This window comes from Diachasmimorpha longicaudata, chromosome 9, assembly GCF_034640455.1.
Source record: "Diachasmimorpha longicaudata isolate KC_UGA_2023 chromosome 9, iyDiaLong2, whole genome shotgun sequence".
Taxonomy (NCBI): Eukaryota; Metazoa; Arthropoda; class Insecta; order Hymenoptera; family Braconidae; genus Diachasmimorpha; species Diachasmimorpha longicaudata.
The window spans coordinates 3,170,012-3,186,296 of record NC_087233.1 but is presented as its reverse complement, the minus strand read 5'-3'; the positions used below and the strand labels follow the sequence as shown (position 1 = coordinate 3,186,296).

At 36.5% G+C, this 16,285-nt stretch overlaps 2 protein-coding genes across 10 annotated transcripts in view; one reads left to right on the top strand and one right to left on the bottom strand.

Annotated features, from left to right (window-relative positions):
- Positions 1 to 12,106, bottom strand: part of LOC135166080 (uncharacterized) — a 15,901-nt gene extending 3,795 nt beyond the window's left edge. Inside the window, exons 1-3 of one of the 5 annotated variants that reach the window (XM_064128052.1) lie at positions 11,965 to 12,106; positions 11,444 to 11,617; positions 157 to 298 (exon numbers count right to left, since the gene is read on the bottom strand). In XM_064128052.1, the coding sequence (XP_063984122.1) occupies positions 11,445 to 11,617; positions 11,965 to 12,064 (273 nt within the window). In that variant the 5' untranslated portion in view covers positions 12,065 to 12,106 and the 3' untranslated portion in view covers positions 157 to 298; position 11,444. Of the gene's footprint in view, positions 1 to 156; positions 299 to 3,009; positions 3,153 to 11,374; positions 11,618 to 11,964 lie in introns of those variants that run through there. The other 4 variants (XM_064128051.1, XM_064128050.1, XM_064128053.1 and 1 more) reach the window with 4 other exon arrangements.
- Positions 1 to 16,285, top strand: part of LOC135166077 (unconventional myosin IC) — an 18,354-nt gene extending 2,069 nt beyond the window's left edge. The window contains exons 3-17 of one of the 5 annotated variants that reach the window (XM_064128042.1): positions 19 to 271; positions 1,428 to 1,817; positions 3,409 to 3,668; positions 3,737 to 4,061; positions 5,229 to 5,511; positions 5,595 to 5,826; positions 7,052 to 7,442; positions 8,776 to 9,021; positions 9,088 to 9,303; positions 9,890 to 9,990; positions 10,979 to 11,081; positions 11,168 to 11,729; positions 11,920 to 12,701; positions 15,825 to 15,871; positions 15,956 to 16,285. In XM_064128042.1, coding sequence (XP_063984112.1) covers positions 19 to 271; positions 1,428 to 1,817; positions 3,409 to 3,668; positions 3,737 to 4,061; positions 5,229 to 5,511; positions 5,595 to 5,826; positions 7,052 to 7,442; positions 8,776 to 9,021; positions 9,088 to 9,303; positions 9,890 to 9,990; positions 10,979 to 11,081; positions 11,168 to 11,182 — 2,815 coding nt within the window. In that variant the 3' untranslated portion in view covers positions 11,183 to 11,729; positions 11,920 to 12,701; positions 15,825 to 15,871; positions 15,956 to 16,285. Of the gene's footprint in view, positions 1 to 18; positions 272 to 1,427; positions 1,818 to 3,408; positions 3,669 to 3,736; positions 4,062 to 5,228; positions 5,512 to 5,594; positions 5,827 to 7,051; positions 7,443 to 8,775; positions 9,022 to 9,087; positions 9,304 to 9,889; positions 9,991 to 10,978; positions 11,730 to 11,919; positions 12,702 to 15,824; positions 15,872 to 15,955 lie in introns of all 5 variants that reach the window. The other 4 variants (XM_064128040.1, XM_064128039.1, XM_064128041.1 and 1 more) reach the window with 4 other exon arrangements.

The following is a 16,285-nucleotide window of genomic DNA, read 5'->3' as shown; positions in this document are numbered from 1 at the left end:
ATGAATTTCGAACTGAAGGTCTTTAGCAAAAGAGAATCGTGATCAGTGCATCCTGATATCCGGTGAATCGGGGTCTGGGAAGACAGAGGCGTCAAAGAAAGTCCTCCAGTTCATCGCAGCGGCGACTGGGCACAAGAAGAAGGTCGACGCCGTGAGTGGAAAGCTCATAGGTTCCAACCCAGTGCTGGAGGCCTTCGGTAATGCCAAGACCAACAGAAATGACAACTCCTCGAGGTTCGGAAAGTACATGGACATTCAGTTCGATTTCTACGTGAGTACATCCCTCTCCACTGAAAAGCTATTGAAATCATTATTAGTACGGCAAAGGAGAAGGCAAAAAGTCATTAATTTATAGAAGACAAAAAGTCATTAATCTCTCATTAATTTAATAATGAATTAGCAAAACGAAATAAGTCACTTCTGACTGGTGACCAATTTTTGATAAATATCTTGAAAACTAAGGGAAATAGAAAATTTTTCATCGAAACCTTTTTTATGGAGCTAATTAAGGGCTACAAGAAATGTTCTTATGAAAGGGTCGCTATCTCTCTTAGATTTGGAGATATTCTTCAAAAACTCGACGCAGAGATGAGTCAATTTATCTGGTTTGGTAGCACTTGGAAATATTACTGGACAAAATATTACTGGACCAGATATTATTAGACAAGATTGAGATGTGTGGTATCTATACACGACACAACTACCTCCTGTACTAGCTCTAAATGATTTTTACTAATTATCTCGAGACGGGGGCAATGAACTAGAGTATTGTCTTTAGTTACACCATATAAATTGTTTATGCTTTTTTAAATGGCACATCTTTTATATTTTTTGGATCGATAATTAAGAAAATAACACGCATAGCAACGGTCCCATATTCACATTGTAAAATTGTCAGAATCAATTGGTGACGTTGACAACACTGACCCACTCGAATGAGAGCCTCAAATGCAGGTACGACCTTGAAATACTATCAACAGTGGATTTGAATGAGTTACGAAAATTCAAAGTAAAATAGAAAATCAACTTTATTCAATTGAATTTTAAATTTATTTTTTTATAAAAAAAAAATTTACTAATGTTCTCAAAATAAAAAAACTTTTTTTTCATTTTAAAAAAATCTGTGAAATTTGCCGAAAAAAAAAATGAATTTTTGTATAAAAGGCACCAAGAAAAAGTTTTGTGTAGTGGTTTGCCCTGAGACTTTTTGAAAAATAAATATAAATAAAAAAGAGCGTCAAACAAGAGCTCTTTATGATTAAAAAAAATATTTGAAGGAAAACCAAGGTCCTTGACATGTATTTTTCCACCTCACTGTCACTGTCAAAATTCATAACATTAATTTAATTGTCTTCAAAAAGCACTAGTACCGTAACTATATATTTCCCATATTCCTATAGACCCTAAACCTAAGTTATCGTTTCCAGGGGAATCCCGTGGGTGGCAACATCCTCAACTATCTCCTGGAGAAGTCTCGCGTTGTGCATCAATCCTCGGGCGAGCGAAATTTCCACATTTTTTATCAGCTCCTGGCTGGGGCTGACGACGAAACCCTGAGGAAGCTCTTCCTCAAGCGCAATTTGGATACTTATTTCTACATCAGCAACGGAACAAAAGGGACTGTTGACACTATTGATGACGTGGGTCAGTACAGACAAGTGCTGGACGCTATGAAGACAGTGGAGTTGGAGCAGGGCGAACAGGACGATTTATTTGCAATTGTCGCTTCTGTTCTTCACATGGGAAATGTGGGCTTCACTGAGGAAGAGGGAGTCGCCCAGATTCTCAAGCCAGGATCTGTGGAAGCTGTTGCTTCGGTAAAGTATCGAATAACAATTATCGTATGATTTTTTGTAAATCGACATTCAGTAGCGGATCGGTGAAACGGTTTAAATTGATTTTTTGGGGACTTGACACACCTAATGGATCTCTTGTGACAATAATTTGAGTCTTGCAACAAGTTGGGTGATTTTTTTTGGCATAAATGAGGTGTCTGGAGTCGCAATTTTGGATTAATTAAATTTGTGAGGAGCATTGTCGACGGAGTTTTGAAAAAAAGTGATTCAAAAAAAGAGCTAAGTCATTTATTTTATTTGATTGGTCAAGAAATATCCAAAGCTGATTTTATTAATTTGGAAAGTTTCCAATTTTTCTAGTGTTTTTTTAAATATATTTATAATTTTCCATAGTCTAGTGATCGCAAAACACAATTTTTAATTTATAAATCAACGAAAAAATCATCTAAATAACGTTCGATTAGGACGGGATCTTGAGACAAATTTCTTTGAAAGTATTTTTTGATATTAATAGACTCTTGAACACCTCATGCATTTACTACAGAAAGAATGTGAGTCTTGTAACAAGTTTAGTGACTTTTATTGGAATAAATAAAACGTATCAGGTCATGCTTTTATATGAAATAAATTTTCAAAGAGCAATGACGACATATCCTAAAATAAAAGTGCTTCAAAAAAAGAGCGAAGTCGACACAGATCTTATGTGATTGGTCAAGAAATATCCAAAGTATAGTTCATTAAATTGGGGGGTTCCAACAGAAAAATTGATTTCTCAAGATCGATTTCGAGTGATCGCAAGTGTACAGAAAGCTTAGGGGTAGTCAAGGGGGGAAGTACTGACTTTGGGTGCTTGTGACACTCTCGTGTATCCCGACAACTTTCCTGCGTCAATCGCCAAATCTAATTAATGCAGAAGAATTTATTCAATCTACTTCCCTACATTGACGAGGACAGGTGGACTTTTTATCAAAATCTGTCTACTGATGGGGGCCCTCTAGCTGATCAAGACCAAAATTCAATCGTTTATCATTCATGTCTCGAAACGAACCTCCTCGTCTCAGTCAAACCACTTGTTTATTCTTATTTTATCACTGTAATTCCCCTTAGTTTCTGTTCTTACGTAAAAATATCACTAAATACATTCTTCATAATGAACAAAATTTTATAAAAAATCCCCACCAATTAATTTTTGAATTCCAATTAGTTCTCTCTTGACAGGTGATTTAAGTCTATACACCTCCATCGAAGTTGAAGAGCACGAGGACTAAATCGACCCTAATCTGACCCTTCCATTGTGTCCACATTTTCCATCTAAATCGATCCAATCAAATAAATAATCATCAGCAGAATCTGAAACTAATCCCGAATTAGAATCATTCAACATCTAATAAAAATCGTCATTGACTTTGAATAAATTCAGAACTGAAAAATCCACAAGCAATTTCCTGTCTCTCCCTTCCCCTTTCTCTTTTTCCCCTAAACCGTTTTACCCCTCCCCTACTGAAATATCTAATTTTACTATATTTTAAAAAGAATTCCAAAAATTTTAATATATTCCCTCATCTTCACTGATTTTCATCCATCGTTCAAGCTTTTGGTTTTTTATTTCCAGCTGTTGGGTTGTGACGTGAAAAAATTAGCAAAAGCCTTTACCCACAGGACAATAGACGCCCATGGAGACGTGGTAATCTCTCCCCTCAACCGGGAATTGGCTATTTACGCGAGGGATGCACTGGCCAAAGCTGTTTACGATCGTTTGTTCACGTGGTTAGTCGCCAGACTAAATAAATCCCTTCAGCCAGAGCATAACCGAGACAACGGTGTAATCGGAATTCTCGATATTTATGGCTTCGAGATATTCCAGAAGAACAGGTGAGTAAACGTCAAGGTCACGAGGGCCCCCCTCTCATCCTCAAAAATAATTTATTTTCCTCTTCAAGTTTTGAACAATTCTGCATCAACTACTGCAACGAGAAACTCCAACAGCTCTTCATTCAGCTGACCTTGAAGTCCGAGCAAGAGGAGTACCAGAGGGAGGGCATCACCTGGGAACATGTGGAGTTTTTCAATAACAAAGTTATCTGTGATCTCATCGAGGAGAAGTACAAGGGAATAATTTCACTTATGGATGAGGAGTGTCTGCGTCCTGGGGATCCAACTGATCTCAGTTTCTTGGAAAAGTTGAACTCCAATCTTGGATGCCATCCTCACTACATCAGCCACATGAAGGCAGACATTCAGACACAGAAGATCATGGGGAGAGATGTAAGAATGAAGGGATGAGTTCAGTGGCGAAGGGGGAAAATAGATTAAGTTAATTCTTAGAAATCGAGATGTCCGGATGGACATAGGCAAGGACACTCTTGAACACGTGATGGATCGATTGCAGAACCGATTCGACTTTCGAAATGAATTTAGTGAAGTGGGTTAAGTAACAATTTTGCACTAATACGATATTGGCCACGGAGACGAGGAAAATTTGGGTTCAAAGGGACGTCGTGGAAAGCATGAGAGCTACACTAACGAAAATAATTAATTTGGTTAAGTGAATTTCATTTAGATGAACTATAATTAGTTTAAAAATTTGAAAGTTAAAGGGATTCTCCAATGAACATCAGTTCTGTTCTCTGGGATTCGTTGGATTGAAAGAAATAGAACTCCTCTAGAATTAAAGTTCCTTTTATTTATCGGAATAACAAGAGTACTTGATCTCTTGTTAAAGGTTTTCCTTTCTCCGGAAATTCATTGGTGCATTTGAGAACCAAAATTATTCTTATGATTAAACACGTTTTTACGTTTTTTTTGCGTAAATTATAATTGAGTGAGAAGATATTGTTGTGTGGAAAAAAACTTTGAGATGGTAATGAGAAGAAATTTATATTTCTTCCCCAAAACAGCAACATATTCATTTAAAATAACGTAATTACGTAATGTAGGAGAAGCTGAATTCAATGATTGTCATCATTCCAAGAAATAACAATCAATTTACTCATCGAAGTATTTATTTCATGAGTACAAACGTTTTATCAATTCAGGAAAGTGAAAAATATCTCAGCTGAAGATCACATTCGGTTAAAAAAATCAACTCTTTCATTCTCGTGGTAACTCAAAACCTCTTCAATTAGCTCCAATTAAAGATAATTCACAAATCAAAATTATTCATAATTCCCATAAAATCTTATGTATTTCAAACACTTCCCAGCCATCGTTACTTATTTAAATTACTCATTATTATTTATATATAAAAATTATATTATTCACCAGTGTAAGTCCCTTTGACCCTTTGAAACTCACACCAGGGTAGTGACAATCAGTTTTTGTCTTTTGTAAAATTTATGTTATTCCCCTGCACCGCTTTACCCCTTCGCCAATGACTTGAAATCACGAAAATTAATTAGTTGAATGAACAAATTATTCACACCTTCTCCTCAGGAATTTCGACTGGTTCATTACGCCGGTGATGTCACCTACAGTGTTCGCGGTTTCCTAGAAAAAAATAACGATCTTCTCTTCAGAGATCTCCGAGAAGTTATGTCTCACACATCGAACTCAATAACTCACGCTATTTTCGATGTCAAGGACCTGACGAGTAAAAAACGTCCAGATACAGCTGTAACTCAATTTAAAAATAGTCTCAACAACCTCGTGGATATTCTCATGGGGAAAGAGCCGTCTTACATTCGATGCATCAAGCCAAATGATTTTAAAATTTCAGGTGAATCATCGGTGATGGATTTTATTTTATTCAAGTCCTTGAAACCATTCACATTAATTAAATCTGTGTTGTTTGGCTTTTAGGGCAATTTAACGATAAAATTGTTCTTCATCAAGTCAAGTATCTGGGACTGATGGAGAATCTGAGGGTCAGGCGAGCTGGTTTCGCTTACAGAAGGCCTTATGAACAATTTTTGCAGAGATACAAGTCCCTGTGCCCCAAAACCTGGCCGTTCTATCGTGGAAGCGCTAAGGAAGGAGTTCAACTTCTTGTTTCACACCTCAAGTATTCGGATAATGAGTACCAAATGGGAAAGTGAGTGGAGGATTTTAAAAGAGATATTATTAAATTTTATAAGACTTTTTTTGCTGTCGAGTGGAAGAATTGTAATTGGTCAATTTTCACATTGCTCAATTCTCATTAGAAACGAGGAGAATGGGCTCAAATGCAAAAATACGAAGTTTGGGAGCACCTCCCCCCTGTCCCAAATTTTGGAAATTTATTTTGAGAAAATCAAACAATAAATTGACTACAAAAATTAAAAAAAAAACTTGAAAATTTCCCAAATTAGAGATTTTAAAGAGAACCACCTCTGGGAACAAGATCAGTTTGATCGGTTGAATATTTTTGGAGAAAAAGTGATTGATTTTTAAATCGTTTTTTGCAAATATTTCCAAAATTAATGGACCGATTTAATTTATTTCTTTTCACAGGTTCATATTCCTTTAGTCTCATTGAAAATGATATAGAATCATCTTAAATGTAAAAATGTGGCATTTGAGCCCTCCCCCCCCTGACAAATTTCCGAAATCAAATTTTAGAAAATTAGACAATAAATTAATTTTAAAAAATCAAAAAAATGTGAGCATTTCACAATTCGGAGATCTTAAGGAGGACCACCTCTATGCACAATATCAGTTCGATCGATCCAACATTTTTTTAGAAAAAGCTATTTGTCGTCAAATCGTTTTTTGCAAGTTCTTCCAAAACTAATGGGCAGATTTAATTTTTTTTCCTTTTAAAGTGTTCGCCTCAATGTCCCCTATATAGATCAATGGAAAGTTATCATCCGTTCCTGCAAATTTCCCGGAATATTTGCGATTTTCCATTTTTTTAGAAAAAAAATTATTGTGTACTCTCTAGCATTCGCAAAAATTGATATATAAAATTCAAATTTGGACAGAACATGTCTCTTATGACGACAACAGTCCGTACCAAAGATGATCTACATCGGAATCGCGGTTTCCAAGATATTCATTTTGTTCTGAAAATGTTTTTTTTTCGCGAATCTCTCCAAAACTAGTGGACTGATTTCACTTTTTTAGTTCTTTAAATGTTCCCCTTGAGGCCCAATATCTAGAGCAATCAAAAGCTATATATACCCCTTCAAGTTTTTCAATATAAAACGTGAAAACATTGAAAACTTCAATTTTGATCAAAAAAAAAAATTAAAAACTTAATTTTTGCTACCAAAAAACCCATTAATTCCCTAATTTTGTTTTTGTCATTCGATTTAATGTCTAAATAAAATCTTTTTTAGCACAAAATTATTCATCCGCTTTCCAAAGACCCTGTTCTCAACTGAGGACGCATTCCAACGAAAGAAAAACGACATTGCTGCGATAATCCAGAGCAAATGGAAGGGCCGAGTGCAGAGACAAAAATACTTGAGGCTTAAGTACTCAACTATAATTCTCCAGAAGTACACACGACGTTGGAAGGCCAGGAGGGAGGCAGAGAAAAGGAGGAAAGCGGTGGCGACGATCCGAAGATTCATCGAGGGTTTTATAACGAGAAATGGTCCACCCACGGATATCAATGCCGCATTCATCGAATTGGCAAAGTCTCAGTGGCTCCTGAGGCTCTCTAGGACACTGCCCAAAGGAGTCCTCAATGACTCTTGGCCTCCTTGTCCTTATGCTTGTCGAGAGGTACTCAAACTATTAGAATTTCGTGGTTACGGATTTTAATTATTTCTTCGAGGGAATTTAACGCGAAGAATTGGAACGAATGAAGTGATTAATCTTCTAAAGTCAGAGCTGACGAATTTTTGTTTCCGCTTCCGCATGAAAGCTTTTAATTGCAAGTTGTCTAAGATGTTATGAAACGCGAGAAAATGTTTTTCGATTATATTTGGGTAATTATACTGGAAAATTTGAAATTTTCAAGATTAATTTTGAGAAAATTCAATATAAATACGGGAAAATTTGTCGATGAAAATATGAAATTTCAAGTCCTGATAAGTATAATTAAGTTTTACTTTGACGCGCCATTTTTGCTCGATCGGCCCAGTTGTTCCTGAGATATATCAGCTTTTTTAAATTTCGTTTTTCCTCAATATTTCAAAAACTACGAGACGGATTTCCATTTTTTTTTCTTCAAATTATTTGTCTCAGTGGGACCTATCTACATCAATCAAAATATCTACATTTGTTTCGATGAAATTGCGTAATATCGCCGTTCTTAGGTTTTATCATCAAAAACCTTGTAAACGCGATAAATTAACAAACAATAGAGATAGCGAGTTGGAATTCCGTACACTTGTAGCTCTCATAACATAGAAGGTTCGTGGGGTGGGTGGGCACAATCGGCCAGGCGGTTCCAGAGATATTCGACCTTTTGCATGAATGTATTTCTTTGGATATCTCAGGAACCACTCAACGGATTCCATTTTTTTTCCTTCAAAATACTCGTCTCAGTGGGTACCATACAGATCAATCAAAATATGTAAACCCGTTCATTCAAAAATCGCGAGATATTGCCATTTTTCCGGTTTTTAAATAGCTTCAGTCTTGTATACTCAAATAATTTGATGAAAAATTGGAATGGCAAGTTGAAATTTGGTATGATCATAGCTTTTATGATATGATATTATATTAATAATATTAAATTATTTTGTCCCGAATAACGCAATCGGTGGAGACAAAACACGAAGTCATGTGGCGATATCTCTCCAATTAATGATGAATTTTTTTTCTAAGTTTCAAATGGACAAAAAATATCTCAAATAATCTCAAAAATATTCAGTATTTCGTGGTGACAATTGAATCATCTTCACTAGACAAATAAAAATTGACAACTCTTAATTTTCTCCTCAATTGAAATTATGATGGATCCATTCCGATGCCAAGTGCCAATCACACTGGTAAAAATTAAATGACCTAAAGAAAAATTAGAGAAAAAGATTATCAATCCATTCTATCCACCAAAGACCAGCTAACGATGAACGATTAACTTAATTAATGATTAAATAATTTCCTCAAGGCATCAGAACACCTGAAACAAATACATAAGAGGTACAGAGCCCACGTCTACCGATCATCCCTGTCTGCAGACGACAAACAGCAACTCGATCTGAAGGTTCTCGCGGAGAAACTCTTCAAGAACAAGAAAAAGTCTTATTCCAAGAGTTTGGGCCCCAGGTTCATCGACGACAGACTCGGCAATGAATTCTCTACACTTAAGCAGAACTTCATTGCCACTATTTTACCCACCGGCGAGACCATCAAGGTACCCAACAGATAAATATTATAATAACTCGAATAGATACTATTATTAGAAATTGCCCTATTGCAGTACTCTACACCTGTCATCAAGTACGATCGTCATGGGTATAAGCCACGAGAGAGGATATTGATTCTAACGGAAATGGCTGTTTACATTCTCGATACTGGAAAATCGTTGAAGCTCAAGCATCGATTGCCTTATGAAAGTATTCAAGAGCTTGTGGTCACTGGGGAGTCTGATAATCTGTTAATTGTGAGGATTCCTCCAGAGCTTAAAAAAGATAAGGTATTTTCTTCATTTTTACTGAAGAATAAAAGCTTTGTAAGCGTCCGATTTTTGGATTTTTTAATTTTGTTTGAAAATTATGTAGAATCATCTGAAACGTAAAAATGGAAAATTTGAGGAACATGTTTGGATGACTGCTTGTCAACTTGGCCCACTCTGTTAAAAAATTACAGGAGCAAACGATTAAAGTTATTCCGAAAAAGGTCTATTTTCATGACATCACAGGTTTTACTAAGGGCTACGTACGTACGTAGGGCACGAAAAATAAACTCGATTAGTCCAGTCGTTTTTCATAAATTTCCAGTTCGATCTGAACCGATTTTTGGAAATATCTTGAAAACTATCGAATCGATTTCAATTTTTCATCTCTCAAAATATTTATCTTAATGTACTCTATCTCAATTAATCCAAATACGTATACTCGTTTTTTAAAGTTTTCGAGATATCGCAAATTTTCTGTTTTGTTAAAAAAAGGTTGTTAGCTCGGTAACGTTGGGAAAAATTCACTCATCAATTTGTTTTTTCCTTTTAGCGAAGTGTATGTGGACTTTGGAATGATTTTCATGTATTATTGATCGTTTTGCAGGGAGATCTCATTCTGGAGGTCGAACACATCATCGAGGCCCTCACTAAGGCCATTGATATCACCAACAATCCGAGGATCTTAAATATCGTCAACAAGGAATCGTAATGAGCTTTTTAAAATTATTTAGATATTTGAAATGAGAAAATTTTGCTTTATAAATTTTTTTGGGGGGGAGGGGGGGCTACTTTCTACGAATTATATCTTCAAAGATTGTCTGCATGAGCACACACTGGGGTCATTTGTTCATAACTCTGATTATTACTCCAGAACGGTGGGAGCAACAATACGGAAATTTCACTTGTCAATTAGAGCTTTCATTAGTGAAATTTTGAGACTAATTTCAGATTCGTTTGTTAAGCGGTTCCGAAGATATAGTGATTTCTCAAAAATTCTTAATCGATTGATCAATTCCATTATTTTTTTAAATACTCGTCGCGACGACGTCGATACAACTGAGTCGAGAGATCATTTCACCGGCCGTAATTAATTTTTATTCTAATTTTTTCATCTACTCCCTGAAGTTGTTTGAGTACGTCATAACTCAAAAAATAATCGTGAAAAAAATTGAAATTTCGTACGCTTTTAGATCTTTCGATAACAAAGTTTTCATTAGTTTCGAAGATATTCCACTTTACACGTAAAACTTTCTTTATTATCTCAAAAACGACAGGTGCCAGTTCTTTTTTTATTCGTCTTGATGTCCCCCATGTCGATCAACTCACACATAAAAACCTCTCTTGAAAAGTTCAGAGATATCCTCAGTTTTCTATTTGTCAGTTAAAATTTATTTTTGGATATTTTAATACGGCTCAACGTGGGGGTCAACATCTGAACCACTGGGCATTAGTTCGAGTTGTCAAGTCAATATCTCAACTATTTTCTTTCTGTCCAATTCATTTATTAATATCACAGTATATGAGAAGACAGATTTAGTCGAATCCATTGAAAAACATTCCACCAATGTAACTAAAAATTAAAATAGAACAAAATATCTACATAAACAAAAAATACCTATCACTCGGGTAAAATTGATTTTCCTTTTTAAAAGAAATTGACAACTTGATAATTTCATAATTTCGTCAATTCCAGGGTTTCACACAAACTAGTCAGTGGAAAAGAAGGTACAATCGAGTTCACAAAAGGAACAACGCCAGCAATAACGAAAAATCGACAAAGTGGTCATCTTCTAGTGGTAATTAATTCTCTCTGAACTTTCTAATTATCCCTCAGCACTCTCAACTGATCATTCACCCACTATTTAAATATCTATTTCCACAGGTGGCGTCTCCATAAATTCGTGGTGCTTCTCCCTTGTAAAAATGTGATTTTAGAGGAGGAATACTAAAGAGATGATAAATAATATATTGAGATGCATGGAATCCAGCTGATTGTGTGCCATGAGAACAGGAGCAAATGTTCCTCATTGTTTAGCAACATTATTATCAGAGATGTATAAATATTACCGAAATGTAACAAAATGAAAAATTTTGAGGTTAAACGTTTAAAATTACTTGTGTATTTTTTTGAAGGACTAGGTAATTATTGGGAGCTTACATCAGGACTTTTGGGACGTCGGGGGTTTACTCTCCTTCTTAGTCAGTGATTTTTTTCCCTCCAGAGCTTTATCACGAAGTTCATTCTCCATTGCCCTATTCACTGTTTTTGTTATCATCTGTTTGAGCTTGTGAGCCTCCTCGAACTTTGATTTTTTTGGTTTTATGGGAGCATCTGCAAGTAAAAACACCAAATCATGCAAAATAAAACTGACACGATGAGAATAATTGAACTGTTATCAACATTTCCGGATAAAACGACTCATCAGACGGTTAGAACGACTAAGGTATCATTTTTGAAGCCAATTAAATTATTGAAGAATAATTGAGAATATTGAGAATAATTATTGTTATCAACAACTCCTGATAAAACGACTCATCAGACGGTTAGAACGACTAAGGTATCTTTTTTAAAGCCAATTATGTTATTGTTATTTTTCTCGGTTTGTTTATACTTGGAAACATCTGGTGTTGCAGAATGTCTCATTGGAATTGTTTTGATAGTCTCGAAAATGGACTTACTGTTTCGTCTCTGCACTTGAAGGCCCTTTTTACCCCCTTTGGCCTGGGTCTTCTTTCCTCCCGGTGTCGAGGTCTTTACCTTCAGCTTTCCCTGTGCCATTTCCCCACTGAAATTGTTTTTTAGTCAACTCAGAGACGATTCGTTCCCACAAACTGACTGTACACGTGAGTTTGTGTATAATATCGCGATTTTTTAGGTTATGTAGGGCTCTGCTCTCTTCAGGCACTCACACGAACTAATAAATTTCGCAGGAAAAAATATTTTACTGCGCAAAAGTAGTAATACAAGCAGCCGCCGTTTTCAAGTACATAATGTATATAATTTTTATGTACATATAACTTTCAACGGTTTTTTTCATAATTAAAGTGACAAAGTCCGTTTCTCATTCAACAATATTTCGTATTTTATGATAAATGTTCCTCTCTCCCTTTTTGATTCCCATGTACAGACGATTTTTAATAAATTTATGTTTTTTTTCTAACGCATTTAAATTAAATTGACTGTACTCACAGTAATTTTTCTTTTTTTTTAGATTTTCGTCGGAATACCTAATGAAAGTTAGCAATATTTCATTAACAATACATTCCAGAATTGAATATTCTGGTGAATAGAGCTTCGAACAGACATGTCAGTTGAAGAACTGCGTTTCATTTTTTATGCTGAGTGTGAAGGTCCTGCCGATATTACGAAGAGAACCAACTCCTTTTGAGGATTCCATCGAAGTTGACTCGTTCAGGTGCAGGATAATTGAGTTTTGGGTGGAATCGAAATGAATCCAATACACAAGTGCTTAAGAGCAGAGACCATAGGGGAGATCAGCAGGGCCAGTCCTGGGAGATCAACCACGAAATGTCCTAGCGGTAGTGCTGGAACTAATTTTGCAGCCGGATTTGTTGGTAAGGTACCGAACATTACGGCTGCAAAGTCGGAGCAGAGGGAAAAGTCGGTAACGGAGATAGCGTGGGGTGGGGGAATGCAAGTAAAGAGGGGAAATTAAACGGCTGGGCAGGCGTTCTGGATATCCGAACGGCGTTGAGGGAAGCTTTTCCCTCATTAGAGGGGGGGGGGTTAATTTTGAAAAATGCAGCTTGACGCGCATCAGTTCTCAGCGGCGGCAAGCGAGAATACCCAATAACCCCCCACGATTCAAAAATTCATTTCCTCCTCTGTAATTGTGTGCGGGGTAGTTACTGTGATGATAAACTCAAAGAAAAAATAGAGTCTTCCAGCTTGATCCTTCCCTACGGTTGTAAGTCGCAGGTATACACCTTGGTGCGGCAACACTGTCTCCTGCACTGCTACTCACGAAAAGTAATTCGCAAGTAGCGATGTTCTTGTTTATGTGAAGGGAATAATTAATCTCAATCACATAAATTGATGTTCACAAATAATTAAAAAATCTTTAATTATTGGATTAGATTATTTATTCCCTTCACATAAACAAGAACATCGCTGCTTGCGAATTACTTTTCGTGAGTAGCAGTGCAGGAGACAGTGTTGCCGCACCAAGTTGTATACCTGCGAGTTACAACCGTAGGGAAGGATCAAATTGGAAGACTATTTTTCCTTTCATCATCACGGTAACTACCCGCACACAATTAGAGAGGGAGAAATTAATTTTTGAATCGTGGGGGGTTATTGGGTATTCTCGCTTGCCGCCGCTGAGAACTGATGCGCGTCAAGCTGCATTTTTCAAAATTAATCGCTCCCCCCCTAATTCGGCTTAAGAAACGAAACCATCGTCATTCATCCGAGATTTCATGAGCAATCAAATGACGTTGGTTTCATCACTTGATCTCAATTAGACCGGGCAATATCCATTTTTTTAATTTAAACAATAGATCCATTGTTTTAATTTAAAAATTAGAGCGGGCAATATCCATTTTTAAAAATTTAAAAATTGATATTGTCCGCTGTCATTGAGATCAAGGGATGAAACCAACGTCATTCGATTGCTCATTAAATTCTTCATTAATGATGGTGGTTTCGATCCTTATTCGAATGAGGAGGGGAGGGATCAATTTTGAAAAATGCAGCTTGACGCACATCAGTTCTCGACGGCGTCAAGCGAGAATACCCAATAAACCCCCCACGATTCAAAAATTAATTTCTCCCTCTCTAATTGTGTGCGGGTAGTTACCGTGATGATGAAAGGAAAAATAGTCTTCCAATTTGATCCTTCCCTACGGTTGTAACTCGCAGGTATACAACTTGGTGCGGCAACACTGTCTCCTGCACTGCTACTCACGAAAAGTAATTCGCAAGCAGCGATGTTTTTGTTTATGTGAAGGGAATAAATAATCTAATCTAATAATTAATGATTTTCTAACTATTTGTGAACATCAATTTATGTGATTGAGATTAATTATTCCCTTCACATAAACAAGAACATTGCTGCTTGCGAATTACTTTTCGTGAGTAGTAGTGCAGGAGACAGTGTTGCCGCACCAAGGTGTATACCTGCGACTTACAACCGTAGGGAAGGATCAAGCTGGAAGGCTCTATTTTTTCTTTGAGTTTATCATCACGGTAACTACCCCGCACACAATTACAGAGGGGGAAATGAAATTTGAACCGTGGGGGGTTATTGGGTATTCTCGCTTGACGCCGCCGAGAAGTGATGTGCGTCAAGCTACCTTTTCAAAATTATTCCCTCCCTTCTTAACTCGGATTAAGAAACAAAACTACCGTCATTAATGAACAAGTTAATGAGCAATTGAATGACGTTAGTTTCATTTCTTCATCTCCAGTAGAAGGGCAGAAATTACTTTTTGAATCGTGGGGGGTTATTGGGCATTCTCGCTTGCCGTCGCCGAGAACTGATGCGCGTCAAGCTGCATTTTTGACAATTAATCCCCCCCCCCCCTCTAATGAGGGAAAAGCTTCCCTCAACGCCGTTCGGATATCCAGAACGCCTGCCCAGCCGTTTAATTTCCCCTCTTTACTTGCATTCCCCCACCCCACGCTATCTCCGTTACCGACTTTTCTCTCTGCTCCGACTTTGCAGCCGTAATGTTCGGTACCTTACCAACAAATCCGGCTGCAAAATTAGTTCCAGCGCTACCGCTAGGACATTTCGTGGTTGATCTCCCAGGACTGGCCCTGCTGATCTCCCCCATGGTCTCTGTTAAGAGGCCACACTCACACTTTTTATTTGGTGTAAACTTTACTCCAAAGGTGGAAGTACGAGTGAACTCTAGCACATCAAGAAAAAAAAATTTTGTCATTTTTGTTACATTCATTCAGTCATTATTTAAAACAACATTCAAGTTAAAATTTCGATTTTTAGAGACATTTGAGTAACCATTTTGTGGTAAAAAAAAATTACTTTTTTCTTTAAATGTTTGTTAATTTCACAAAAATTAATATTTTAAAAATACCCTACGTATTTGTGTAGATATTCTAATGCAGATTGAGAAAATATTTTTTTTTGTTCCACATTAATTTTTACGCCTTGGGCAATGCTTGTAGTGAAACCATGTTTTTCAAAATCGGATGACAAGAGTTGCCATTACGCCGCCATTTTGCTTTTTTTTTTAATAAAAAAATTTGTTTTTTACATTTCAATAGATGCATAACAATATCCTCCCAAAGAATTATTCTTATACTTTTCTTTCTAGCAAAAAAAAATCTCAAAAAACCCTATTTTTTGCCTCTCTGCAGTGGTGTAACCCCTTAACTAACTAATACGCCACCCAGATTGGGTTTGAATTATGTTAATTATATTGTTCTAGACCACGATGGTGTTAGTTATCACCTTCAGTGAACTCCTTCAATAATTATGAGAATTAAAAAATTCATCGAAATTCTTCTTTCTAGAAATTCAGAAATTAAAAATCATTAACGGATTTCATTTAAGGTTGTGTGCAACATGGTCATCCTCAAGAGCAATAAGATGGAGGACAGGTCAGTCTCAAAAATATAATTTTGGAAAAATAAACACTTTTTTCAAGTAAATGAATATTTTGTAAAAATATTTTTTTGACTCAGTGCAAACTACCTGAAGAGAGAAGCTGAAGACTTTATGGTGGGACTTGACTGAAACTTGATTCAGCTTCAAGGGTTGGGTCGAGCTACCCCCACCACCACGAAAATTGTGCACGGAAACCTGCACCTGGTCCAGGGAAAAGGGAATAAGGGAAACTTGAGAGGTGAAAATGAACAAAAAGGAAGGAGCCTGTGACGTCAGAAGTTTTCCTCTCTGAGGGTTTTATGCCTCTTTGTCCTCTAGTACAATGACTAAAGGCGAATCTACATCTGCTCATCATAGGAACCAGAAGAAATTTTTGGGATAAATCATGTTGAGATTTTATGATTTGG